Below are 27293 nucleotides of genomic sequence, written 5' to 3'. Positions count from 1 at the left end.
GCAGAAAAATCCAATTTAATTATGTGCATGTGGGAGAACATAAAGATAATGCTCGAAGAGTGAACAATAAATTTGTGAAGAATTGACAGGACAAAGAAACTTAGGTTTGGGGTACATAATTAGCAAGGGTTGTTTATGCAGGCTTCTTGGCCCTGAATCCCCTCGCTCTAGTGATAAGGATGCAGAGAGAGCACCTTTCACATGGGAGATTTATTTCCTGCTTTCAGGGGGAACAGAGACAAGAGGGTCAGAAAGCTCTTTTTGCTTTTTAAGTAACTTTAACTCAAAATAGTCAATATGCCACTGTGGAACTTCTTGAGACAGCCTGTCCTGGGCCCCAACACTTTAAAAAGCTATAGTGATAATCATAAAATCTGGGCAAAGAAGTGTCATTGCAGGAGGTTTAGAAGATTCTCATGTAGGAGGTTTCTAGTCAGAATGCTATAAAGGGGACCCACAGCAAGCATGTTTCAGAAAGCTGACAAGAAATTTAATAAAACAAGACATATCTACTGTACAACTGAATTTTTAAACATGGAGATATATTAGTATGAACAGCATAAATTATGAGATTCAAAGCAGTGGTGTAAATACACTGCAAAACATATGCACAAAGGTAGTGACTTGGATGGAAATCTGTCTGTGCTATAAAAATACATATAAACAAAATAATTTTCTTCCTTTGATAAATCTACAAGGTACAAAATTAAGAGTATTTACACAATTTTATATTAAATATGTGAAAAATATCCCAATCTAGAACAATCTTGTTCCAAAGTTTGAAACGTAATTCTGTCAAACAAAAATATCCTTCATACAATGTATGAATTTATCAATAACTTTCTGGTTGTTCTTTAAGTTGTTCTTTATGTGACAATCAGATGAGGATCCCTCTGAATTATATTTTGATTAGAATCTTGTTTCAAGTGGTACCTGGAAGAAGACGGAAAGTTCTTGTTTTAAGACTTGTTAAGTTCTATCTCTTTCAATAGTCATATCTTGTATTTAAAAAGAGTAAATGTGATCAATCTGATTAAAATTAGGAGGTAGAATTTACCAGTCATCAACACATTTTTTGTCTTGAATTTTAATGGTCAAATACCTTCTATTGCTACTTGGTTAACATGGACCCATGTGATACCATATTGTAATATAAGTGTATCTTTCAAAGGCCTAATTTAACTTAATCAAAATAACAATACAATGTGTTGTAGCAATATGTTTCCTTATGTTTGTTTCAGGGGCCACATAAGCTCCAAAGGGCTATGTGTGCTGGCCAGGCACATTCAGCTTTTACATCAATCACCACTGGTGGCCTATCCATAGCTGCTGATTTATCTTCCTCTAAGAAATGCAAGGAGCTGATGTTAAATGTTTTCTTTTCTTTTTAGTATGGGGAAATGGGTACAGGATGGTGCTGACTATGTTCTGTTAGACAGTTGGTTCTAAAGCTGTGATCAGACATCAGGTTTAAATTTTGTTCCTCTACTTTATCCTCTCAAACTTGGTGACAATTCTGAATTCAACTACTGGGCAGAGGATTTCTGGTAAGGCTCTCCTTATAGGGGACTCAGGCAAGGTGCTAGATTTGGTTTCTCGGGAATCCAGCCCTGGCAAACAGAATCATGGTGTTCTTCTAGGTTCTCCTCTCACTTCAGATCTTTCCAACTTTCTGGAATGGCTTTTTCATCTAACCTTTTCCTATTTGGATACAACTCTTAATAATGGTCCAGGGTTATCTTAAGCTATGCATTTCTTCTTCATTTCTAATCTAAATTCCTTTTTGCTATTCTTTTTAGACCTTTCTTCAGATTAGAGAAATACCACCAGATACCTCCCATACTTGAAGACAATCATTAGGTTCTTTCTCAAGACCCTCAATTCCATTGATCTTTCACCAAAGGATAGAGCTGGTATAGTATAGGGAACAGAGCACAGGTCTTGGCATCAGACAGATCTTGGTTCACATCCTTTTGCTGTCACTTTGGTGTGTGACCTTAAGCAAAGCTTGTTAAGCTCTCTGAGCCCTTCCTAATCTCCTCACTTGAGAAACGAGGATTTCTTCTTTGCATATTGTTGTAAGGACTGAGATGATGAATGTAATGCATGTGGCCTACAGCAGGTACTCATTTTGATTTGTGGTTCTGCTTTTCCCAAACTAGAGACATTCCCTTAAAGGACTGAATAGTCTAGAAATGAATGTTCTAGAATGAAATGGAACTATCCATTTAAATGATAATTTGGCAACTCTTTCTAGTAAAGAAAGAAATGAACTTCACTTTCATTGCTGGGCTAGGCACTGTGCTAGGGACTTCTCATGCACATGGGAGTCAGGAGGTGTGTTTTAGCTTCTCAGTTCCATTACTAATTCAACTGTAAATGGAAACAGTAATACTTTCCCTGCCTCATGGATTATTACAAGACCAGAATAAGATCTTGGTTGTAAGTATTTTGAAACCATAAAAAGTTCTCTCCTTCTCTTCTCAATATTGCCTTACTAGAGATACAGTATCACTATTTTTCATCCTTTTTTGTACTGGTCTGAGTTTGTTTTCCCCTAAAGTCCTCATGAGATTGGCATTGCTTCATTTTTCTAGGGGTGACGCACTGAGGCTCAAACAAGTCCTGGCCTTTCTGCAGTGTGCTGGAAGAGGCCTCATACTTTGAAGATTTTGTTGTCGTGTCTAGATCAAGATAAACCTGTTAAAATCTCTTACCTGACATTCCCGATTACGTAATCCTCCATTTGTATTTATGGTAAAATCAGATTTTATTTCTTTTTCCTGAGAAAACCAGAATGGAATTATGGATTAGGAACAATTTTTCTTTTAATGTTGAAAAATGAAGAGAAATTTAAGAAGCACAGATGGTTGGTTAGACAAATATGAAAGTCACCAAAGAGTTGGTACCTGACTGGAGTTAAACTTTGAAGTACTGTAATCCTTCTTCATCAAAATATGCAAAACAGCATCATGGATGGTTAAGAAAAACATTGAGTCCGTGACTTCATCATCAAAAAATTCACACCGAGCAAGCTTCTCAATGAAGTCATCTGAAGAGAGAAAAGACAGAATAGCAGTTAGGAAGAAGGAGTTGTTTGGCCACAGGAAGCTGGGGATTTGAATCTCTATTTGCAAATGTGCGTTTCATTGACATCTGGTTAAGTGTTTGGGGGTTGCAGAGGCATGGTACCCGTTTACCATTAGTGCAGTGTCTTCTATAACTAAAGGATACCTTTCCAATAAAAATATACATTTAATGCCCTCATGTGAAAAGGAAGAAAGAAAAGGTTTAAATGAGAAAAACTTTTAGTAGTTCCTAGAAGAAAATCAACCACTTTCCTTTAGGCAGGATCCTCGTGAGTTAATCTCCCTAGTTAGTGATTGGAGCATCAAGTGTGGCTTATTATTAAAAATTAGGATTCCTCCAAAACAGAACATATGCTCATGGACCAGTGATATGCTGTGGTTCTGGATTGCCAGACCTATTATGTACCAGTTACTTACTATAGTCCATTTTCGCAAAGCTGCTGGGTTCCATCAGAAAACACCTTCCTTAGCACCCCATATTACCTCTGGTCATCTTTGAGGAATCCCGTTCTTGTAGGTGCTAACCAGTACTTGTTTGCACAGAATACTCAACCAAATATTACCTCATATCTACTATGTGGAAAGCCCTAGCTGGGTAATATAATGGATCAAAGGATAAATTAGACCCGAGTCTTGTCCTGAAGGAAGATAGAACATTTATATATACCTGTGGTAACGAAAGGAAAAGTATTGTAGAATAACAAAGGCAGGAAGCAATCTGATTTTTTTCTTTAATGTTTTCTTTATTCTTAAAATAATGCCCAGCACATAGTAGGTCCTCACATTTTTGTGGAATGAATAAGAGAGGCACAGATCATGTGCTATGAAAATTCAGAGAAAGTAGGGTAAAGATTGTTTCCTCTTGGTGGGTATCTGGGAAAACTTGACCATTTAAAAGAATGCCTAGGATTTGGAGAAAGATGGAAGAAGAGAAGCCACGGAGGTAGGAAAGTCTGTTCACAGGCAAGCCTTTAACATTGACAAGACCTAGCAGTGACTGAGAGAGAGAGAGAGGTCACCAGAACCCAGGATGGAGATGGGTGGTGTGCCATGGGAAGGAAGGTGATGATCTTAGTTAAGGACTGAGAGGAATGCCAGGCAGCAGAGGCAGCAGGAAGAGACACTTTCAAAAAGATCTGGGATGATGGAGAAGGAGTAAAATTGTTTATTAAATTAAAGGGTTACTGAGATCAAGAGAATATTTAATTATAAGGAAGCCTTGAAACTGGAATATATCTGTAGATTTTAGGGATAGGAGTCAGTAGAGAGGGAAAATTAAAGATGCCAATTTCATGCCTCCCTCAGGACCTATGCACTTGTCATCCCTCTCTCTAAAATGCTTTCCCCTGAGATACTGACCAGGTTGACTCCCTCACTTCATTCTAGTCTCTGCTGAAATGTCACATTATTTGACATCCTTGATTGCCTGTCTAAAATAGTGCCATCCCTGTTGTTCTGTCTCTTAACTGTCCTTTTTTCTTCACAGCACTTATCATTACCTGAAATGTGTTTTTATTTGCTTATTATCTGGCTTTCCCACTAGACTATAAGCTTCACGAGGGCAGGGGCTTGTCTTATTCATGGCTGTATCCCAGAACCCAATAAGTCTTTACCGAATGTCTGTCATGTCCTGGGAATTAGGTAACAGACAGGGAATAAGAAGGTAAACAAGACCAATACCTGCCCCTAGGGGAACACAAGCACAGAACTATAGAATAACGTCATCTGGGTGTATTCTACAGATGCAAACAGGCTGAAGACCACAGTGCTCTGTCTGGGGAAGGAAGGAAGTTCTCACAGTTATTGAAGAATAAATTCTTGAAGGAATTTTCTAGTCAGAAAATGGGATGGGAGAGCATTCTAGGGATGGACAAGGAAACTAGTTAGAAAGTTCTTCCCAGCAGCCTAGATGAGAAATGATAAGGGTCTAGATTAAAGCTTTGGAAGTGGAAAGGAAGAGACTGATTCCAGAGGAAATATCTACAGGCGACTCACTGAATGTGGAGGAAAGGGGAGAAGGAGAAATTAAAGATGGCTCTGGAGATTCTACTTTGGGTAACTGGGTGAGTGGTGATGTAGCGATTGAGAGGAAAGGAGGGGTAGTAGTTTTGGGAGGGAGGGTAATATATTTAGTTTTGAACATGTGTATCTGAGGTGCCTGGGGGACATTCAGACAGTTGGATACATGGGTCTGCAGCTCAGAGGAAAGGTCTGGACCGGAGGTGTAGTTTGGGGATTCATTAACATGTAGATATACTTGAAGCCATCAGCATGTAGGAGATTGACTAGAAAGAGTCCATGGAATTAAAACTATAGGGGTGACGCCTGGGGAAGATTGACCGTCAAGGAGTGGGTGAGGAGCCAATGTCAGACACTAAGGAGCTGTTAGCGTAGTGGGAGGCGAATCGGAAGAATAGTCTTGCAGAAGTCAAGGAGAAAGAGAGTTTCAGAGAGAAATGCTAAAGAAAGGGCCAAATGCTAAAGTGAACTCCATAAGAATGAGGCTGGGATGGAGGCAGTTGGTCTTGACAATCTGGACATCACTAATGATCTTGGCAAAGGCAGCCTCCTCAGCGAGGTGAAGCAGAAACCAGGTTGTTATGGGCTGAAGAATACAGGGAGATGAGAAAGAGAGAAAACAAGCCTACTTTTTCAAGAAGATTAGAGTAAAAAAATGGTTATATATCCACTCTTTTGCTGCCTATTAAACTTGGTTTCAAATTATAAAGTTAATTTAATTATAAATAGACACAACTAAAATATAAAGACGCTATTTCCATAGGAATTTCTATCGGCTTGGCTATAAATTAGATTTTCTTCTTGGTGATCAAAAAAAATACCTGTTCTTTGGAAAACCTGTGTAGATTGAGAGTTGGCAAAGAGCCTGAAATATTTAGAACAGGAAAATAAAACAACTTACCATCAGTTCCAACAATATACACGTCTACCTTGATCCTGACAAATTCTTGAAAAATCTGTTAAAAAGAAAGTAGATCTTCCTTAGAGAACAGTTTCATTTGTCAGAAATGTAAAGAAAACTATCATAAGTTATGCCTTATGAGTGATATATTGCCTTCAGAACGTTTTGCATTTTGAAAAGAGATAATAGTGTAAAGAGACGCTAAAGTTAAAAGCAAGGCTCTGTGACAGAAAGAAATAAATCCAAAGGATAGAACTCTCCTCTTCAGTTATAAGTTAAAAACGATCACTCTTGAGGGAAGGATAATGGGCAAATGTTCTGCCTCAACTCACAAGATGAACTCTGATTTATTTTTAAAAGTTTCTTCTATGGGATGATCTTGACTAGAGCTTTCTAGCTACATAAAAATAAAAGAACCCCATGACCTATAAGTTGTTCATCTTTCTTGTCTACAGTGACTGGATGTACGTAGCACCAACAAATCTTTAGCCATTTTCTTGGTCTCTAGGCTAGGAACAAATACCAGTAGTGATATGAGTAAGGTCATATAAGGTAAGAAAAGCAGCTTGCACTGTGGATCAATTTAGATGATCATTAATATCATTATTATCATCAATAAATACTTTTAGAACCTCTACTAGGCACTGAACTAAGAATTAGGGCTTTAAAGAAACATAAGGCAGAGTCCCTGTGCTTTGTGCTATACTGCTAGGATCAACAAATAAATTTTATGTGTGTGTATATTTTTTTCTCCAAAACTATAACCAACTAACAAACAAACACAAAAACAAAGAAAAGAAAAAGCAAGCAGTCTTGAGAGTTACGTGAGGTTAAGATTTTTTAAAGATAAGTTTGAAGGAGGGCCGGCCCTGTGGCTTAGCGGTTGAGTGCGCGCTCCGCTGCTGGCGGCCCAGGTTCGGATCCTGGGCGCACACCGATGCACTGCTTCTCCGGCCATGCTGAGGCCGCATCCCACATACAGCAACTAGAAGGATGTGCAACTATGACATACAACTATCTACTGGGGCTTTGGGGGGAAAAATAAATAAAATCTTTAAAAAAAAAAAGATAAGTTTGAAGGAAATGAAATTGATCCTATTTTCCAATTTTGTATCTAGTTCACCCATGCTTAATGGATCTTATCATAGCTCAGTGCTTTGTAAGCAGATTTCTGTGAAAAACCAAGCAAAAGAGGGGAAGATGTGGAATTTCTTAAATTTTCTTTACATCTGTTTCTGCAATTCTCTTAGAAACTAATTTATTTTAGAAAAAATAAAAAAAAACTTTGGAAAGAAAACAGACTGCAAGCCGATTGTTTCAGTCCTGTTTTTAAATCATATGTGACATTTCTTCTTTCGTATATCTACTTTTTTTTTTTGAAACAGACTGTTAAATAGCCAAGTGCAATTTCATCAGGTTATAATAGATGAAGATAAAAACAAAAGGACCCACTCTTCCACTTTTTCCCAAGACCTTTCCAAATCTTCTCTATTTTAGGACAATTTAGATACAATGCCCATAAAGATTTGAAGGTACCACAGAACTGGAATTTGATCGGAAGGTGAGCATGGTTTTCTACCAACAGGGTCAGCATACATTAGAAATGTAGGTTTGGTTGCCTTCAAAATTATATGCAGTCTCATGGGAAATGAACTTTTAAAGAGTTCACTAAACACGTGCCACCCACACTCTCACTCTCTCCATAGAATATTCTAAGATTATAATTTACTTTTACCCAGGTGTGTGTTATCTAAAGGAGCATCCTTCCACAATTACAGTTTTTTACCTTTAGTCACTGATTGGTTGTTTCCATTAAGTAATTACCTTTTTGAGAACCCTCATTGAAGAAACATCAAGAAATGACACTGCCGAAAAGTCAAGAATAACGCTATGCAGGCTGATTTTAGGGACCTCAATGTTGAGAGGAAGATCAGCATTCCAGTCTATCTGGAAGGGAAGGTCTGTGGTACTGATTGGCTGATCCAGTTCTTCTATTGCACGGTTGTCTAGCTCTTCATCAGAATCTTTAAAGTCATCAACGGTACATATAAATCCTTTCTGCAAGAGAGGATAATAATATGCATGATAACTCTGACCAAGAAAAACATTGTATGTCAAGGATAACCAGTGAGTTTCTGAAGCACAGAGTCAAAGTTGGGTCAAGCAATGGGATTTTAAACTCTTTTCTTTGGAGAATAAAAACTTTCCCAGGAGAATAAAAATTTTAAGGAGACCCTCAAAGATGCCATTTAAAAATATGACATGAATTGACACATGAAATACCTTATTTATCTGGCATTTCGTTTAAAGGAATGGAATCAACACCTTGAACTACATTTTACAAAGCTTTTAGCTATAATACACAGAAACGTGGTCAAGAAACTTACTGGTTTCATTCCAAAGAGAATGATCTGAGTCTCCGGGGACTAAAGAGGTCCTTAGGAAAATTAAGGAGGCCTAGAAGATTTAGCCAAAATGCTATAAGTTTGACCGACAAATTGTCAGACATATATCCAGTCAACACTGGGTTAAAACTTTTTTGGTTCTGGGAATCAATGCACAGGTGAAATTATAGTCCACCTTTTGTTAAATATAAAAAAATATTTTTTCCCTCACAGAAAAAGCAACTTACTGGTGTCACTTGTATCAGGCCTTTCTTGTGCATTTTTTGGATTTTCTTTAAAGCTTTGTTGCGCTTGCGTAGAATTCGTAGTGGATTAAAGCCAACCTGAAAAACCCGTCGCTATATTAGAAGTACTGAATATGCTGCTATTTCCATAGCATAATTCTAATCACTTTAAGTAGGATGGGTTGATAATATAATAAATATATTTGTAATAAATAAATAAATAATAAAGATATTTGTAATAAAATTTAAAGGTGGTTCAAACAACATCGCTGACAACACTGTGTCAGACCTATGGTCTGCTCAGCTGTGTGCAGTTATCAACATTCAAAAACCTTCGTACCATCCAGGACTTACCCATAAATCATCCATGAATGAGTCTAAACTCTATTTGAATCTATTTGTGTTTTGGCCTACATGACTCTTAGGGGATTTATTTATTTTCTAGTTGTTGAATATGGTGGCATTGAATTAGTATTCTGCTTCTATATAATTATTTTTCTATTAAACTTTATATGATTATATTTTATAATATCTATTATTATATGATTTTATTTTATAATTCTAGTATTAGATCTGAGGGTAACCTTCATTTTCCCCCTTTCAAAACAAATGTATTCTTATTGTGGCAATATTTAGCTCCAGAGTAATAAGTAAGGAGGATCAAATTAGGTAATTAAAAATCTTTGACAAAAAAATGTAGTTAGATGGAAAGATACTAGATTAAGGGAAAAGGACAGTATATAAAGCCATATATACAATCTGATCCCATTTTTGTAAAAAAAAAAATAATAATTGGGTAGAAAAATATTTGATGCATACCAAATTAATAATAATAGTTGGGCTTAAGGCAGAAGCTCTCTGCAAGGTACAGAGTAGACCAAAAGGCATGTTCATGAGTAAGTCCTGAGATTTTGTTTCTTAACCTTAAAGATTGCTTCTTTGTCCTCTTCTCTCCAGTCTACCAGGGATACTCAGTTATTATTTAGTGTTAAATATTCATTTATGTTATATTTATTCATTATCATTTATATTATGAATATTCATTTGCTATCCTGAGTCTCTTTAATGATGCAGTTAAATATTAAATACTCTCTTGTTATGGTTAAGTTCACGTGCTCCACTTTGGCGGCCTGGGGTTCACGGGTTTGGATCCTGGGCGTGGACCTACACACTGCTCATCAAGCCATGCTGTGGCTGCGTCCCATATACAAAGTAGAGGAAGATTTGCACTGATGTTAGCTCAGGGACCATCTTCCTCAAGCAAAACGAGGAAGATTGGCAATAGATGTTAGCTCAGGGCCAATCTTCCTCACCAAAAAAAACCTCATTCTCCTGTTGTTTCTGAAGGTGATGCCCAATGAAAATCTGTAGGATACTATCTATTAAAAATCAGCAGCCCAAAATCTTGCAGTAAATCTTTTTACTCTACAGAAGAATTTGATAAAAGCTGACTTCATATTGGACCTCATCCCAGGAGTCTTAGTTCCCAATATATTAACGGACCCCTTACAAAGTAGTTTCACCTGCTCTGGGACATGGGACACAAAAACACTCAGAAAATACAGCCTCAACATATGCGAAATCAATACCCCTCTTCACATCCTTGTTACAGAGCAAACATTTCATCCCTTGATATCAGTGGAATTACCAAAAAAATTAATAACCCCAAACCTTACAGCATCGATAAGTTTCTGTCTAAAGAAAAAGGTGTTTGCAAAGTAGATAGGAGATGGACATCTGAAAATTTTTACTCCTTCCGGTTCATACATCTGTAAGGCAGAGAAGTAATATTAGATGGTGCCCATTAGATTCACATTAATATAATTTGACAAGTCAAAGTCAAAAAATGAATCTTCCTTACGTCAGAATAATCTTTTCTATTCTTATAGATGTTGCTCCTTCCAACATTAGCCAGTGTGCTACATTTTGGACTGGAGAGAAATCAACACAGGTGAATCATTCATTCATATTTGTTAGGCCTGTAAGGCTGATATTGACTTTTTCCTAGTATACCAAAGCAGGCTCACTTTTCAAAATTTATAAGATTGAGGAATCATCACGCCCTCAGAGACCCTGGAGAGCAAACACTTTGTTTTGCTCATCCTCCCACAGCTCCTAGAACAGTGCCTCCCATCTACCACATTCCAGTTTACAAAGCGCTTCCATACGCCTTTGCTGTTTTGATTCTGATTATCACAGTTATTTGGCGAAATAAGGCAGATATGATTACCCAGTTGTATAGATGAGGACATGGAGAAGTATAATGATTTACTTATGGCCACTCAGTTTGTCTCTATGTTTGATGGGTCTCCAAGAAATTAATGAAAGTATAAATGAATAAAAGAGGGTGGGAACATTTCAATATAAATGTATCTGGTCAGTCAAGGATTAACTTTAACTATGATAACGACTTCTGTTCTAGAACTCTTTAGCTCTCATGAAGCCTTATTTCTCTGTCACATCATGTAATCTAACACAGGGTGAGTGGTCACATGTGGATGACATTATACGGCAGAGATTTAAGAATCAAAAAGATGTTCGGACTGTATGACTTAAGAATCAAGAATTCTAAGTAGCTTCTGTGGAATTTTAGGATGAGAGGGGCCTTTTGAGAAATTCTCTAATCCAGCTCCACGTTTTTCAGGTGGGAGTACAATCTAACAGCCTATAAAGAGGAACAACTCCAGCAGACATGGAGAATCGCATGACCTTCTCCATAACACATCCCCGTGTTTAACGAGTCTAAGGCAAAGACATTAAACCTGCTCAGAGTAGAATCACTTCCAGTTTACAGCTGGGCAAACAGACTCAGATTTTTATGATTTCTTTGAAATGGTGTCAAAGCAGGAAGCAGACCAAGAGCTGGTGGGACCTGGGCTCGTGCTCTTGGGTCGGGCCATTCTCTTGCCCTTCTGGTCTCGGGGTGAGCAACCTGAGGAAGAACAGACTGGCCAATCTTAACAGATTTGCATGCCTACCAACCAACTACTCTCCCTTAAAAGTAGTTTTTCTCTTCCAACATGGGCAGGTGAAAGTCTGCAAAGATGCAGAGCATGAGAAGCACTCACAATTGGGTTCTGAACACAATGGTCAGGAGCTGGAACGCTACGCTGGCTGCCAGGCCTAACCCGAGTCCCAGGACAATGGCGAAGATGAAGGTCATGACCCAAATTAGCTGTAAAAAGAAGGCAACACATACACTACAATACACTCTGATTGAAGCACAACATCTTAGTTCCAGAGCTATGAGAAAGCATGAACTTCTAGGGCCAACAGCAGAGGTTGGATGTGTACAGGAGAAGGGACCTGCCTTGAGGAGTCATTTCTGTTGCCTCAGGTTCTGAGACGCAGAAACACAAGCAAATACAAAAAAACCCATAAAGGGTGTACCCATTTCTAATCCCATCCCTGAACCAGTTAAGGAAATGATTATTTGTCACAGCTAAAATTCCAGAACCAGCTGCTGTTTGTTAAAATCAACAAATTAATTGGTAGAACCTATACTAACCTCTTACTTTTGGTCTGTTGATTTAATTAATGGCTACTATCTTGACAAGAATTTTAGCATGCCAATAGGGTGTTAAAATCCCCAACAATGTTCTATCAGGAACAAAAATAAACAAAGTGTAGCTTACTACTTCATGCTTGTTAAGTACCATAGGCTGTGTTAACAAGTATTTTTATGCCACAGACTTTGACCCTGATACAATTATGGACTTTGCTTCTCATCGCAAGGCATGTTGAGCCTTGCTAGAGTATTTCTGAAAGGAGTGTTCAGAATTTAAGTTCCTCACTGAGTCTCTGGAAACTAATATACGATGTAATAAAGAACAGAAGCAACGCATACTCTAAAATTCAGAGAGTTTCTGTGGCATTCTGGATGACTGCAAGAATTTTTTGAACAGATCTCAGCAAGTTCCCTACTAGTGTTTCATGGAGGATTTCCTGCTTGCAAGTAGCTCATCTTTTTAAGTTAAAATCCCAGAGAATGATCATTAGAGTATGCAGTTTAAAAACAGCAAATAAAACAAACTAAGGTTATTTGAACTGATATATAAAAACAAAATTTCATTTAGTTTACAATATAAATATGCATTTTTTTTTACATCGGCATTAAAATGCCATCCTGCTTTATCTCTCTTTCAAATACCATTGCATCTACTTACACAATCGTACTTATCCTTTCGCCACAGTCTTCCTATTTCAGCAAACTGCATCAGCATTCCCTTTAAGTTTCCAAGTGCTAAGGCTGCCAGGACAGACTGTAAAAGACATAAACAGCAGATGTACTTGAAGATAATCAAGTAAACCATATAGAAGCAAAGGTGATGGTTTAGATAAGTGAGTCTTTTAAGGGGCCTCAAAGCATATCAAAGGATACACCCTTTTCCTGTGTGCAACGCTATGTAAGACCAGATCCGGGACTCTGACCTGTCCCCATGCATGACTTTGTCCCCACCACAGTCACAGTGACATGTCATAGATGATCTGATAATACTTACTATCCTGTACCTTGGGACAGAGAAAGGCAGATTTTAAGACCTATGACTGAAATAAATTCTTCCCAATTAGAGATAGTCTAATGTGTATTTATTTATTGGAAGTGGGAAGAGGGGGGTTGCTCTTTGTAAAAAAAAAAAAGGCTGGGAGCTTGGGGTCCTGAAATCAGAAGCTGAAGATCACAGAGAGGATAACAAAGATTTGAGGCAGACTCTCTGGGTCAGCATGAACCATGTCTGTCTTGTTCCCTGCAATATCCTAGAACCTACCATGGTAAAAGTATATAGGATGGGCTTAACTATTCAGTGAATGAGTGGATGAGCTAATGAATCACTATTTCCCGACAGTACTAAGCACCCAGTAACACAGCCTCTTTTAAGAAGATCTGATGTTGATACCCCTGAAGAGCAGATTCACTAAGAGGGGCCTGAGTGGTAAACCCAGCTCTGCCACAGCAACACTTTAGGCTTGTGTTTCTTCACACGCCAAAAATGAGATAACTTGTCTTGTAGGAATTATGATAGTTACAGTGAAAAATGCTGACTAGCCAAATATGCTCTCTTCCTTGTTTGAATTTTAACACAATAGTAGGAATATGTCCCCAACCCTCACCCCAATTCAAGCTGTTCCATTCTGAATGGACTATGGAATTTGTATACTGACTACTTTCATACCATAAAAGCACAGTGTACAAAGAAAACCAAACACAGTTTTCATATCCATATGTTAAAGATAATTTAACTGATCTGGGCATTTTTGATTTTCACAAGTAACATTTATAATTTAATATCTAATCAGTTAATTTTACTCACTGTGAGGATAGAGGTCATTGTTTAGAAGACTAAATATGGTCTTAAGTGACTTTCAAAAGGAAATTGCACAGAAATGTACACCAGTTAAAAAATGGTGAAAACTGGGGCCAGCCCCAGGGGCCTAATGGTTAAGTTCGGTGTGCTCTGCTTCTGTGGCTTGGGTTCGGTTCCTGGGCGCAGACCCAGACAACTGGTCTGTCAGTGGCCATGCTGTGAAAGTGGCTCACATACAAAAAGAGGAAGTCTGGCAGCAGAGGTTAGCTCAGGGTGAACCTTCCTTAGCAAAAAAAAAAAAAAAAAAAAAAAATTTAATTAATTTAAAAAAATGGTGAAAACTGCATAAAGTCTGTACTCTAGTTAACAGCACTGTACCAGTGTCAGTGTACTGGTTTTGATAACAGACTATTGCTGTATAAGATGTCACCATTGTGGTAGCTGGGCAAGGGGTCCATAGGACTCTGTACAAAAAGCCCCGTCCTTTGGGGAACTCTGGTAAAAACATGTCAAGTGCCACCTGCAGAAGAAACTATCATTTTTCTTTTCATTAGGCATTATTTCTCACCTGGATGGTATTCCATGGAAAAACAATTTTTAAAAATTTACGTTGAAATACATACGCAATAGAACCCTTTAAAAAATAAAGATTACAGAGCACTGAGCAGCCATAGAAAGGAAAAGGGGGATAATTTTACCAGGAACCAGGTATCCATACTGCAATTGACGTGAAGGATTAAATACACATGAAATGCTTAGCACTTGGCTGATGCTTAGTCAGCACTCAAGAAGCATTCATTATTAGCTATTATTATGGGTTATTTTGCCCTCATATGGTAAAAGCAAACCAGCTCTTATGGTCAAACAGACATTACATACACAATGGTCTAAGAACTTGTCACAGGGATCCTCTAGCCGGGGCTTTGATTAACATCCGGGTCAATGTCACTGGATGTGGTTTATACATGAGAGAGACAGGATTTTAAACGACAATTGTTTGTTTAGTTTCTTTAGTTGACGTGGGTGAGGGAGAGTCCACGTATACATCTGGGAAGAAGCACAATAGGGCAGAATTCTCTTTGTAGGGGGTCATGTGTGCATTTACTTGTATTGAGATATCCATTCTTCTATTTCTTTGGTGGTGACTTCTTGACTTCTTTGGTGCCATTTCTTTGGGAATCAGTAGGTTGGTGTGTGGAGAATGCATATTTTTGGCAAACAATACTCTGCTTGAAGACACATTCAGCCAGTGAGGCACTTTGGGATGACCAAACTGAGAGTCCAGAAACCTGGGCCCAAATTCACATTCCAGCTACCAACCAACAAGGAAAAAGGCCTAGATATCAATTAATAAACATTGGCGTGCCGTGTCATATCTCTATGTCCTTTTCAGTCAGAAGTGTAATAGAATGTTTGTAGAATAATAATAATGATATAAAAAACAATAATATGAACAATGATAGCTATCATTTATTAAGTGTGTATCATGTGCCATGCCCTAGGCTAAGTGCATCACGTGCCTCATTTCATTTAATTTTCACAGCAACTCCATGAGGTGAGCACTATTTCCCTCCCTATTTTACAAATGGGGAACTTGAGGTTCAGAGAGTAATTTGCCCTAAAGCAAACAGATAATAAGTGGCAGAGCCAGGATTAGAAGTAGGTCTATAGGACTCTTGAGCCAGCGCTCCATGAACTACCTCAAAATCACATTAACATCACAAAAGACAATGTATTTACTATCATCTGGTTTCGTAGAAATCTTGTTTTCCAGGACCCGCTGTTATTTTTTTAAATCTGGGTGCTGCAGCAGTTTACAAAGCATTACCCTAAACCCTCAAAAATTACAGTTCAGGGGAGATGGACAGAGGAGCACGAGGGTGAAGGTGTGAGGGTCTGGTCTGGCTGTTTGCTCCCATCCTGCAATCTGATAGCTCTGATCTTGGAGTCAAACCAACTCTGGGAGCTGCAGGGCGTATTCCCAAGCACAGGCTGTGTGACTGGTAGCACCACGCTCTGAATTAGATAGAGGCCCTGATTACCTCAACCTCTTAGAAAAGCTTCCCTTCAGTCAATCCGCATTGAAGCTACAGAGCCAGGGTGCCTTTCTGTCTAAACATTAATTATATTCAGGGCTACGAACATGAGAAGAGTAGTAGATAAGGTAGTTCGGGCATCTGCATTCTTCACATTCATAAAATGCTGCTGGGGAAAAATAAATATTTTTGGCCCATAGAGTCTTGGCTAAGAAGAATACTTGAGAGTTTGTAGCTCCCTCATTTTTCCCTACTTTGGTTTGCACTTCTAGAGTTTAAGAACCAGAGCCCTTGATTCATCACCTGAAGGAGAGAGAGAGAGTATCCAAAGAGAGAGGAGTGTTACCTTTTGTAGTGGCTCCAGCAGAAATCCAATGGCTACAATCACAATCAGTATAATGACAGCAGAGAGAAGCCCAGCAACCTGTGAAGATGAAAATATTCTCATCACAAAGTCAACTTTCCCCCTGGCCCGGTTTGCCCGGTTACTAATGCCAGGATGGCCTTTGCAGCAAAGATCCTGAAATACCTGCGTTTTGCCTCCAGTACTCTCCTGAACCGCCGATCTGGAGAGGGCGGTACTCGAGGCAAATCCTCTGAATGATCCACTGAATATGTTAGCCAATCCCAAGGCTATTAACTCCTGGCAAGAGAACAAGGAGCAGTCTTTTTTAGAAGTGGCACCACTGATATTATGTACACAAAATATGACTTTAAGTTGCCTATTAGACCCAGCGTAGGTTGTAAACTTACCTGATTGCCACTAATCAGATAATCGTGTTTGACGGAATAGACACTGGCGACTGAAAAGGCCACCGCAAAGCCAACAATGGCAATGCCAAAGCTGTCTCCGATGGTTTCTTGGAAAATCCACGGGTCAGGTGTGATAGGGGGCTGAAACCTGAAATTGAAATTAAGCAAGTCTCAATATCACCAACCAGCTCATAAACCTTCAATGGCATCCATTTGCTCTCAGGAAAAGTCCAAATTCCTTAGCAAGGCCCCAATCTACCCCCTCTCCTGGTCTCCTGCTTAATCACTACCATTTCCCAGAATTTATGCTCCAGCTACACCAAGCTTTTTTTTGTTTGTTTCTCAAAGATGTCACCTGTTCTCTCACCTTGGAAGCTTCTAATTTGCTCTTCCCTCTGCCTGAACCACTCATTTCCCTCATCCTCATCCTTTCTTCCAGAGAGTCTCCCCTCACCACCAAGATCAGGGTTAGGTGAGATTCTCCATGTTTCCCCAGCTCTTGATACTTCCCTTCCCCCTAGTACCCCCGCAACTCTCCTCCCAGACACAGAGCAGAGACTATGACTGGTTCACTATTCTGTGACTAGGACCAAACACTCTTCAGGTGGTCAATAATTGTTGGGCAAATCAATGAATGAATGTAATCTAGGCCGAGTTGTGCCTCACTTTGGAGTATAATTAGCAAGAATTTTGCTACTTCTGAGTACTTTGGAATCTGTTATCCTATTGTTGAAAAGCAACGCTGCCTGAATTTGATACAAGATTGTCCATACAGCTCAATGATAGTGGTACATCTGATAGGGTTTTGCTAGCATAACCACATTATAATGTACACTTATATCCGCATAAGCTTCATGCAACATGTCTTAGATCCCACTTGTATTGTTACATTGGGTTGCAAAGCATCACCCACAATGCCTCCAATACTTATCCATGGATGAAGGCTCTTTGAGCAAACACAATTCTGAGCCAAGGAAAGCAAGAAAGTCTTCCCTCCATTGATAACAATAACCTTTCATGGAAAACCCTTAGCAAACAGAGGGGCCTTGGACTCTGCCCTGTGCTCCACAGAACTGCTAGAGTCACCTGTGGCCCTGATGGAGAGTGGGTTTGCATTTAAAGCGATACAGTGTCAGGCAAACTTTCAACCCACAGAGGATCCTTCTGTGCTTATACCTCATGAACTTAGAGCAGTTAAGTGATATTTACTAATTGTATTATAAAAGGTACAAGTATCTCAAACTGAACATCAATTTACTAAAATGCTCAGCTCCTGTAGACATCTATTTCTGACTTAAAATTTATTGAAGTGGGTTAATTGGATCCATTCAACTCTTAACTACTGTTCATGTTTTGTGAATATCTGTGTTAATAAATTTTCAGCTATAATTTTGAAGAAGTACTATTATCTCATATTCTGCAGCTACCATGAATCAGAAAGTTAGCTTGGAATATCGTTTTTTTAAAAAAATAAATCCAAAATTGATGATACAATTAAAATTTGCATTTTATACCAAAATAACCAGAAGCTGGCTATTTATTCTTTTGTTCTAGACTCTAAACACCGTGGATGACGCGATGGACGTTTATGGTCTAAAAACTCAGATTCATTTCCTGGCTCTGCTACTTACCCTCTCTGAGCCAGTTTCTCACTTGTTAAGTGAGGATAATAACACTTGTTCTCTTTTCTTCCTAGTTTTTGTGGGAGGGTCCAATAAAATAATGAATGTGAATACTAGTTACACATTGCAAAGTACAAAGTGCCTGTTAGCTATTTTTATAGGATCTCTCTGGAATCTGAATATATCCTTTGTGTTTCCTTGACTGTTTCAATGATCACTTTCCTTCAGCCAAGTTATTTGCATTCAGGTATGACTTCACTAAATCACTTCTAAGGTGTTATACTCATTAACAGCAGATTAACAAGAATTAATAATCATTATTTTCCAGTTACATTCTATTTGCAATTATCAGAAATTTAAAGTGCCCACTCCATCATCACCCAGAAAAAACTGGAGGGTAAAAGGCATGTAAAGTGCCTAGTCGCTAATTAAGTTGCTAAATTATTAACAGTAGTAATGCTGTAGTAATGGCCAACTGTAGGCCAGGCACGTAAACACGTTACACGTATTAACTCAATCCTTACCAGAATCCCATGTGATAGCTACTGTTCTTAGCCCCATTTTTACAGCCAAGGACATCGAGGCACAGAGTTTAGTTATTTGCCCAGCTCAAGAAGTTAGTCAGAAGTAAATCCCAGACACTCTGCTTCTAGAACACATGAGCTTACCTACTAGGCTACACTGTTTCTCTGTAGAGTGTAATGATTAATAAATGTCAGTTAACTCCTTCCCCCAGCCCACACACACTGTGGAGCGGGGTCCGTGGACATTTAAAATATGTTTACTGGGCTGGCCCCGTGGCTTAGTGGTTAAGTGCGTGTGCTCCGCTACTGGCGGCCCGGGTTCGGATCCCGGGCGCGCACCGACGCACCACTTCTGCGGCCATGCTGAGGCCGTGTCCCACGTACAGCAACTAGAAAGATGTGCAGCTATGACATACAACTATCTACTGGGGCTTTGGGGGAAAAATAAATAAATAAAATTAAAAAATATATATATATATTTACTAAGTAAAGTCTCTAAGATGGTGACTCAGTGATCTTAAGTTTATCTTTTATCTCCAAAACCCTTTCTGACAAGATCTGCTTTAATTTTGTTTGCATCTCTATCTATCTATCTATCTATCTATCTATCATCTATCTATCTGGTTTATGTCTCCCAAGACGTTTAAATAAAAGATAATCGCTTGAAAGTTGCAGAGTGGAGAGATACTCTAGAAATAATCTTTCAGCTTTAGCCTAATTCCCACTTAAAAACCTTTTCAACTAAGAGTGATGTTTGAGATTCAGTAAGTGTAGCACATGAATATCTAGCAATAAAAATATTTTTTTTGCTTTAAATATATATATACATTTGATTTCAAAAGAATTTGGCTATTTTTAAGTTAACAATGCATATAAATGCTAATTCCTGGAATTCTCAAACACTCCTTGAGCATGGGGAGGGAGGTCGGTCTTTTTTTTTTTCAACAGGCACACAACCTTTTCTTGATAAGCAAGTTGGAAGAAATCGATACTATGGTCAGTGGGCAGAGATAGGAAAGAGAGCACAAAACTGATCTCCCTTCTCAATCCAATAAATGCAATGGAATACATTTTCAAATTCCTCATATGAACTGGACCTCCCATCCTTTCACAGCAGTAGGAGTTGCTCTGGCCTTGTTTTGAATTTGATCACGAGAAAGGACAGAGTGTGCCTGTCTGGGTTGCTCAGGTAGTGTGCCACAGGTATTCCTTCAGCGTCTCTTTTGAACTGTCAGAACTTGGCTCCAGTAACCACAAACAAGACTCTACATGTTGTTTATAGTAATTTATGGACAAGGAAATCTGGTTTCATTTGGTACTCTTTTATGAGGAGAAGCAGGTTTCATTTGCCTATTTTTCCATTTTCACGATTTCACTTTTACTTGCGTCTCTTGAGTCCCTGCTCCTCTGGTTTGTGAGTTCTTCCACAAAGAGAAACTTTCTGATATTAAGAACTGCAGACCCTTATGTCTTGGTGGCTCCTTCCTAGAAAGAGAGTAGCGAGCTTTCCTCAGGGATGCTAGATGCAGGGAGAATTCTGACCTGGATGAATGCCTTTCAGCTTGTGGTCTCCCGTAACTACCACTTACTCTCTAATTAGAGCTTGGAGATGCCATCAGAAAAGACACACTTACCCACTTTTCATCTCCCCAATCACAGCCACATTAAACCTGTTTTTGAAGTCAAAGCCATAGGATACACCTGCCGCGATCACAGTCTGCAAAGTTGCAAATTGCCCAAGTTAGAAATGTGAGATAGATATAACTAAGAGTCTTGCTTTAAAAAAAAATACCAGTGCCAAAAACCACCCCTCGACCTAGTAGATTAAAAAAACAACAACAAAAGTCCTGAGGCATTTCTAATGTGCCACAGTTGAGAACCACAACTCTAATTCTATTGACTTCTCAGAGGTCTTGCTCTCCGCACCATCCTTGTCTTACATGGAAAAAATCAACCCCAAATCAGAAAAGGAATTTATTAAATTCTGAATGAGGAGAAAACCATACTAAATATTATACCCAGGAACTGCAGAGATGGCATCTGCCCCACTAAAGCCTCCTGATCTACAGATGGTGAAGGGCTTTTGACATAAAAACATGAGATGACTGAATTATGAAAGGAAGTCTTAATCAGTTACCATGATGAATTCAATTGGGATGGGCACTGGAAGTTTGGCTTTGTAGCGTTGATTTATTTCTTTAAACACAGATACAACGACGAGGATAATCAAGGATGTCACAAGGTCTGCAATATTAGTCTTCCCTATTTGTGTGAATACGGATTCTAGTACCTAAAATTATAAAAACAAAAAACACCCAAGTGCTATATTAATGTATGATTTAGATACCACACTTAATTATTTCCAAATAGATAAAAATAAATGTTGAAGCAAAAGGACTGACATAGATTGATAATGATTCTCTGTTCTGCTCATGTTAACCATGAATGAATAACTGTAGAAACTAGCATGGAGATATGAGAAGGGTAAGTTCAGCATAGGGATGGTTTAGGGACGCTTCTGGCATTTTTGCTGGGAATCTCTTTGGCTAGTGTCAAATTTTCTTGGATACTTTTCACGTTTTTACAACCAGTCTCTTCTGTTCTTAGGTCTCTTTGGCCATCGTTTTTTATTTCACAATCATCACTATTGCTCTGTGCAGGGAATAACTTCTGATACCTGATAGTTTTTCTTAGCCTGTGTCCCCTTAATTCTTGGCCTTTTTAGGTTAAGATCCTTCACATTTCTTAGTTTACTCTCTGTGTCACTTTTGGAAATTAGTTTCCTGGCTAACCGTGCACTGTGCATAATCTTAATCCTCAAAGCCAGTTGGATCCCATATCCATGGGATCCAGACAGCTCAAGCAGGCCCAAACTAGATCCCAAATTGCTCCTAGAACACTTCACTTCTGGAATAGCTCTGGATAGGAGTGAGAGAGTGTTGATTCCAATTTGGAGCAAGTTCTGCCTCAGGCTCCCAAAGATGTCTTGATAGAAGCACTAATAATCCCAAAGTTAGTAAAAGGAAGGAAATAACAAAAATCGGAGTGGAAATAAATGAAATAGAAACTAAAAAGACAATAGAAAAGATCAATAAAACTAAGAGCTGGTTTTCTTTGAAAAGATAAACAAAATAGACCTTTAGTTGGATTCACCAAGATAAAAAGAGAGAGGACTCAAATAAATAAAATCAGAAGTGCTAAGAACACTGTCTGTTCTAGAGTATATCCTTTGGAGGAGGGAAAAACTAGTGTCTTATTTACATATTGGCCAATTTCCTTTTGCTTTATAAACAGGGATGCATAAAAGAGTCAGAAGAACTTCAATTCTAAAAGAACAGGACCTGCTTCTTAGAAGTAGGGAAGCATTATCACTCAATGAGCACATTTCTTTCAAAATAGGATTTTGAGAAAATTTTAAAAACTTGGGACAAAATATTAAAGCTTCTAATAATGTACTTAGATTTTTTTTCTTTTTAGCAATACTTAAGAGTTGAATCTAAAAGTGGTACTTAGTTTCTGCAGTGTACATTAGCTATATGGTAGATGTGGTTGATTTTCAGTGTTGCTCTCTCTGCCACTAACTTTTTCTTAATGTGAATATTTCTCTCAGAAACATGATAGTGAATTTCACGTATTCCAATATTTTTTAAGCACAAGGAATACTTACTTTGAAAATTGAAAATGGATCTGTGTGTGCTGGGACGGTCAGCTGAAGAATAAATTTGAGTTGGGAAACCACAACATGAATGGCAGCAGCTGTGGTGAAGCCACTGATTAGGGACTCAGATAGATATATCACCACGAATCCAATTCGCAGAACCCCCAGGAGCAACTGGAAAGAGAAGGGCACAGGCCTTTGTTAGTTTATGTAGAATAGGAGTACACCTCAGCAACCTAAATGACCAGCTGTTAAAACGATTCAAAACGTGAAGGTTCAGCCTGTATGTGTATGTCTTGAAGAAGCAGATGTTCCTGCTTCTTGGAACACTTCCTGTTCAGGATTCCTCCCTCTCCTTCCACCCCCCCAAGGTGAAATATTACGTGGTGTTCAAATAGCACGTAAGTCTAGTATACCCCCAAGAAGTTACAGGCTCCCCACCCCTTTTTCTAAGGTGCTGTATCTTTAGAAGACTCATCCATAAGCCTTTCATAGCAGAATCTCATCTAGCATCAGCTCTCATAAATTTTCCCACGTGGTTTTAAGTTATACTTTCCAGGTGCTATAGCATGCATGGATGAGGAAGCATTCACATTCCCTCTAAGAAGTTGCTTGGCTTTCGTAAGAAATACATAACTGCGTATTGGACATCAGCAGTGCTTGGTTTTAGCTGGGGGCAAAAGTGGTTAATTCCCCCAAAGCATCGATATTTTGCAATAAAGTGAATGGATGCATGCTCCTTCCCCTGGATACCTGGGCTGCCTTTCCACTCACGCCTCGGGTTGCAGCTGGAGCAGTAGACATGTAAAGGAACTAGGTTGAGAAACGTATTCTAAAGAACTGACTGTGCCGTTTGTCAACAGGTCACACCACTAATGTCCTTGTATAAATTCACTTTTTCTTTCTTTAAGGAATGGTCCTAACCAATAATATCACTAACCATAAACTTAGACAACATCTTGAGGAGTGTGTGACATTTTCACTATTCAGCAATGGTGTCAGAGGTGTGGCTTAGGTGTGAGGCTTTAGGCTCCTTGACAATCCTCCTCGGTTTTCCCCAGATGTTTGATACGGACAGTTCGACAGTTCAAAGTGCAATGCCCAAATCCCTTCCAACTAGATTACAGTCCCTGAGGAATTAGAAAGAAAAACGTTCCAAAGCTGCCAGTGTCACTTTTACTTGTATATAGTTACGTTGAGTGACTATATCATTTCCATGTATTTTACTGAATTAAGCATTTCACTCCTCACCACATATGCCTCCCTGTTCCCATTTTTCCTTCTCTCTAGACCCACATTCACTTGTCTTTGCAATGTGGATCTATCCCTCTACTTCTGGCTGTGGTGAGTGACCTTTCTTAAATTATTTCCTATGGGCCACAGAAGGAGGGATACAAACCAAAGGGAAGAGTAGGGAGGGTTGGCAGGAAGGAGAAGAAACAGAAAGATGTGTACCAGTCAGGACAAGCAGATTGGGGAGGGTAGATTACATGAGAAAGTGCTCACCTGGATGATTCCAGAAAGGATTGTGACCGTTGCAGCCACCATCACACTCTGTTCATCTGTGGACAATGAATCATTACTCGTTGAGCTATTAGAGGCTGTCAGAGCAGCTGTATTGGCTGTTGAAGTTATTCTCACAACTACTGCTCCCACCATCGTACTCAGAACTGGAAATGGACCTAATTAACAGAAGATGAATTGTAGTCAATATATGGCTCCCTAACCACAACTGTCTTTCAACCACACTGTAGCATATAGAAAGACTGGCATCTGTAGCTGTGGCCTCCTTTCCCAAGCCCCAGTCCTAATTCTTACAAGAAACTATGACTCCTTTCCTGGATTATGCACAATTTGGAATTGATACAATGTGTGGCTAATAGAATTAATAAAGAAAAAGCACTGTGAGCATTAATTAGCCCAATAATTCACTTACCCACAGATATGTGTCTAGAAGTGCCCAAGAAAAAGTAGATTATGATTGGGAAAAAGGCTGCATACAACCCATAGCGTGGGGGGATGTTGACCAGCAGAGCAAATGCTAAACCTGTAAATACACAAGAATCAAGCTCTTTATTTCGTGCAAGGGGAATCATAGGAATTCTCATTAGGTTCTTCAAGTAATTAAGATAGCCCCTTAAAAAAATTACTTCAAATGTATCAAAGATGTAAATATAAGACATAAAACTACAAAACTCCTAGAAGAAAACATACATGTAAATCTTCATGAGCTTGGATTAGGGAACGGTTTCTTAGAAATGACACCTGCAGCATAAGCAACCAAATTAAAAACAGATAAATTGGGCTCCATCGAAATTAAAAAATGTGTACTTCAAAGGATACCATCGAAAAAGTGAAATGAATTCTCCCACAGAATGGGAGAAATTATTTGCAAATCATATCCTGGATGAGGGTCTAGTATCCAGAATACATAAAAAACCCTTGCAACTCAACAATAAAAAGACAACCTAATTTTAAAACGTGCAGAAGATTTAAATAGATAGTGCTCCAAAGATATGCAAATGGCCAGTAAGCACACGAAAAGATGCTCAACATCCTTAGTCACTAGGGAAATACAAATCAAAACCACAATGAGATACTATTTCACACTCACTAGGATAGCTAAAATAAAAAAGGCAGACAAGAACATGTCTTCACAAGGATGTGGAGAAATTTGAACCTTCATGCATTGGTAGTGCGTTACCATATGACACAGCAATTACACTCCTAGGTATGTACCCAAGATAATTGAAACATATGTTTGCACAAGAACTGGTACACAAGTGTTCATAATAGCATGATTCATAATAGCCACAAAGTGGAAACCACCCAAATGTCCATCAACTGATGAACAAATGTGATATATCCATACAATAGAATTTTATTCATCCATAAAAAGGAATGAGGTACCCATGCATGCTACAGTATGGACGAACTTTGAAAACATTATGCTAAGTGAAAGAAACCATGCACAAAAGGCCACATATTCTGTGATTCTATTTATATGAGGTGCTCAGAATAAGCAAATCCGTAGGTTCAGAAAGTTGTTGCCAGGGGGATGGATGGAAGGGAGAATGGGAAGTAACTGCTGATGGGCAGGAAATTTTTGTGGTGGTGGTGGTGGTGAAAATGTTCTGGAATTAGATAGTGGTGATGGTTGCACAATCTTGTGAACATACCAAAAAACTCTGAATTGTACACATTAAAAGGACGAATTTTATGATATATGAATTATATCTCACAAATAAAAGTTACCTTGCAGTACAGCTACCAGCCCCGTGCTGACTCCAGAGACAATGTCACTGAGTAGCCATTCCTTTATCCGATATGCTGGCAACCAAGATGCTATGGGGAACAAAGAAAGGGCAATCTTCTTGGCCTTTTGAGTGGAACAGCTAAAAACATTGAAAGCCACAGGTCAGTTAATTAATATAAAATTTAAATTTAGTACCTAATTGTAGGTGACAAATTAGTATAGATGATAATCTATAAAAGAATAAACTAGTACTTTCACTAAGTTTCCCACCAACATTCACCTCCATACCCATATCAACTGGCTCCTGGCCACCACCAAAGGATTTTTTTAAAAGAAAAATGCTGCTTTTCTTTAGCTGTGATAGGGCTTATTTGTCATCCTCAACTTGAATTGTACAGCATTTCAATTGCGAATTTTCCTCTGTCCTCATCTATTAGCCCTCTGTCATGGAAAGATTGTGTTGAGAGCTGAGGCAGTGTTCATTGTAGAGACTACCTTTCCAGCTCTGGCAGGGAGTAGGATTTGTGGAAACCAAAGATAAAGAGACTCTGAAGACTATGGGCTAGAGCCAGAAAGGAGAGCTTGAAAGCTTGAAAATTTAGGAGCAAGTGCTTCATTTATTCTTAATGGCAGTATCTTAAAAAATATCTTACCTACAACACAGTTTGAGACGATCCAGAAATGTCTTATGATGTCTTTTTATCTTCTTATGTTCTTCCCCAAAAGCATTTGCAGAATATACTGGCCTGGCCACGACATACTGATTCCCAATGGGTTCGATCATTTTGCTTTCTCTGACAGCTGTGGTAAGTGGAAGACCTTTGGAACTATGTGGCAAACCCTTCTTCTTGTCTTTAGCAGGTTAAAATACCTGAAACCAAACAGAGCTAGCTTCTTAAATAACTCGGAGATAATGTGATGCAATTTACAGATGAGTGAGCTCCGAACTGAATGTTACCACCTTTTGAGATCAAAAGAGGCAGGATTAAGGGACCTAGATTGTGTTTTGCGACAGCGATATCACTTTTTATTTCAATGAGCTGGACACAGCTCCTTTGGGTAAGTAAACAAGGGCTTTTATTTATTTCTAAAAGATCGCCAAAGAGCAATAGAAATGGACTCAGTTTACTAATCGGTGAGAGCATTTTTTACTTGTAAAGTGAGATCTCATCAAGAAAAGGAATTTACTTTAAAATTTTTTCTAGAAACGTTTCCAAAGTTAAGGCATTGAAGTACTGGGACAGATCAGATTTAAAGTCTATTCATTGCCCCTAACTCCAGTCAAGGCTGTTCCATTTTACCCATCAGAAGTTTTGTGATACCTTATAAAATGCTTTTAATTTGTGAAGTTCAAAGATATTGCCCATTTAAGTTATTTTCCTCTTGTTTCTGGGAGTTAAATAGAGTTTTACAATTTATAATTGAGGAAACTATGGCTCAAAATAAGTACTACTTGGTTACTTAGTTCACTAGTGATGAGTTTTTTTTAAGGAAAGATCT

General features: G+C 38.6%; 1 protein-coding gene across 1 annotated transcript; it reads right to left on the bottom strand.

The window, feature by feature from the left end:
- Positions 1-26662, bottom strand: SLC26A3 (solute carrier family 26 member 3). The gene is made up of 20 exons (XM_004439282.3): positions 26447-26662; positions 25793-25932; positions 24474-24584; positions 24044-24219; positions 22547-22711; positions 21017-21169; positions 20514-20596; positions 16734-16881; positions 16510-16623; positions 16327-16404; positions 12805-12900; positions 11707-11813; positions 10500-10569; positions 10315-10407; positions 8642-8737; positions 7834-8067; positions 6010-6064; positions 2910-3052; positions 2718-2783; positions 1-933 (listed from the first exon to the last, which is right to left on the bottom strand). Exons 1-20 carry the CDS (start codon positions 26575-26577, stop codon positions 910-912), a joined length of 2283 nt encoding a protein of 760 aa, XP_004439339.1. The 5' UTR covers positions 26578-26662; the 3' UTR covers positions 1-909.
- Positions 26663-27293: the final 631 nt, after the last annotated feature.

This window comes from Ceratotherium simum, chromosome 1 (assembly GCF_057802395.1).
Source record: "Ceratotherium simum simum isolate JZ-2026a chromosome 1, ASM5780239v1, whole genome shotgun sequence".
Lineage (NCBI taxonomy): Eukaryota > Metazoa > Chordata > Mammalia > Perissodactyla > Rhinocerotidae > Ceratotherium > Ceratotherium simum.
This window is presented reverse-complemented; position numbering and strand designations above follow the sequence as displayed.

What these genes read in the sequence shown, in the direction of transcription:
- SLC26A3 (XM_004439282.3), bottom strand. Translation starts at nt 26,577, where the DNA reads ATGATCGAACCCATTGGGAATCAGTATGTCGTGGCCAGGCCAGTATAT. An exon ending in GTACTGGAGGCAAAACGCAG is followed by an intron (nt 16,405 to 16,509) that starts GTATTTCAGGAT and finishes TCATCTTCACAG; the next exon opens with GTTGCTGGGCTTCTCTCTGC. An exon ending in ATTGTGTTCAGAACCCAATT is followed by an intron (nt 10,570 to 11,706) that starts GTGAGTGCTTCT and finishes ATTTCTCTCCAG; the next exon opens with TCCAAAATGTAGCACACTGG.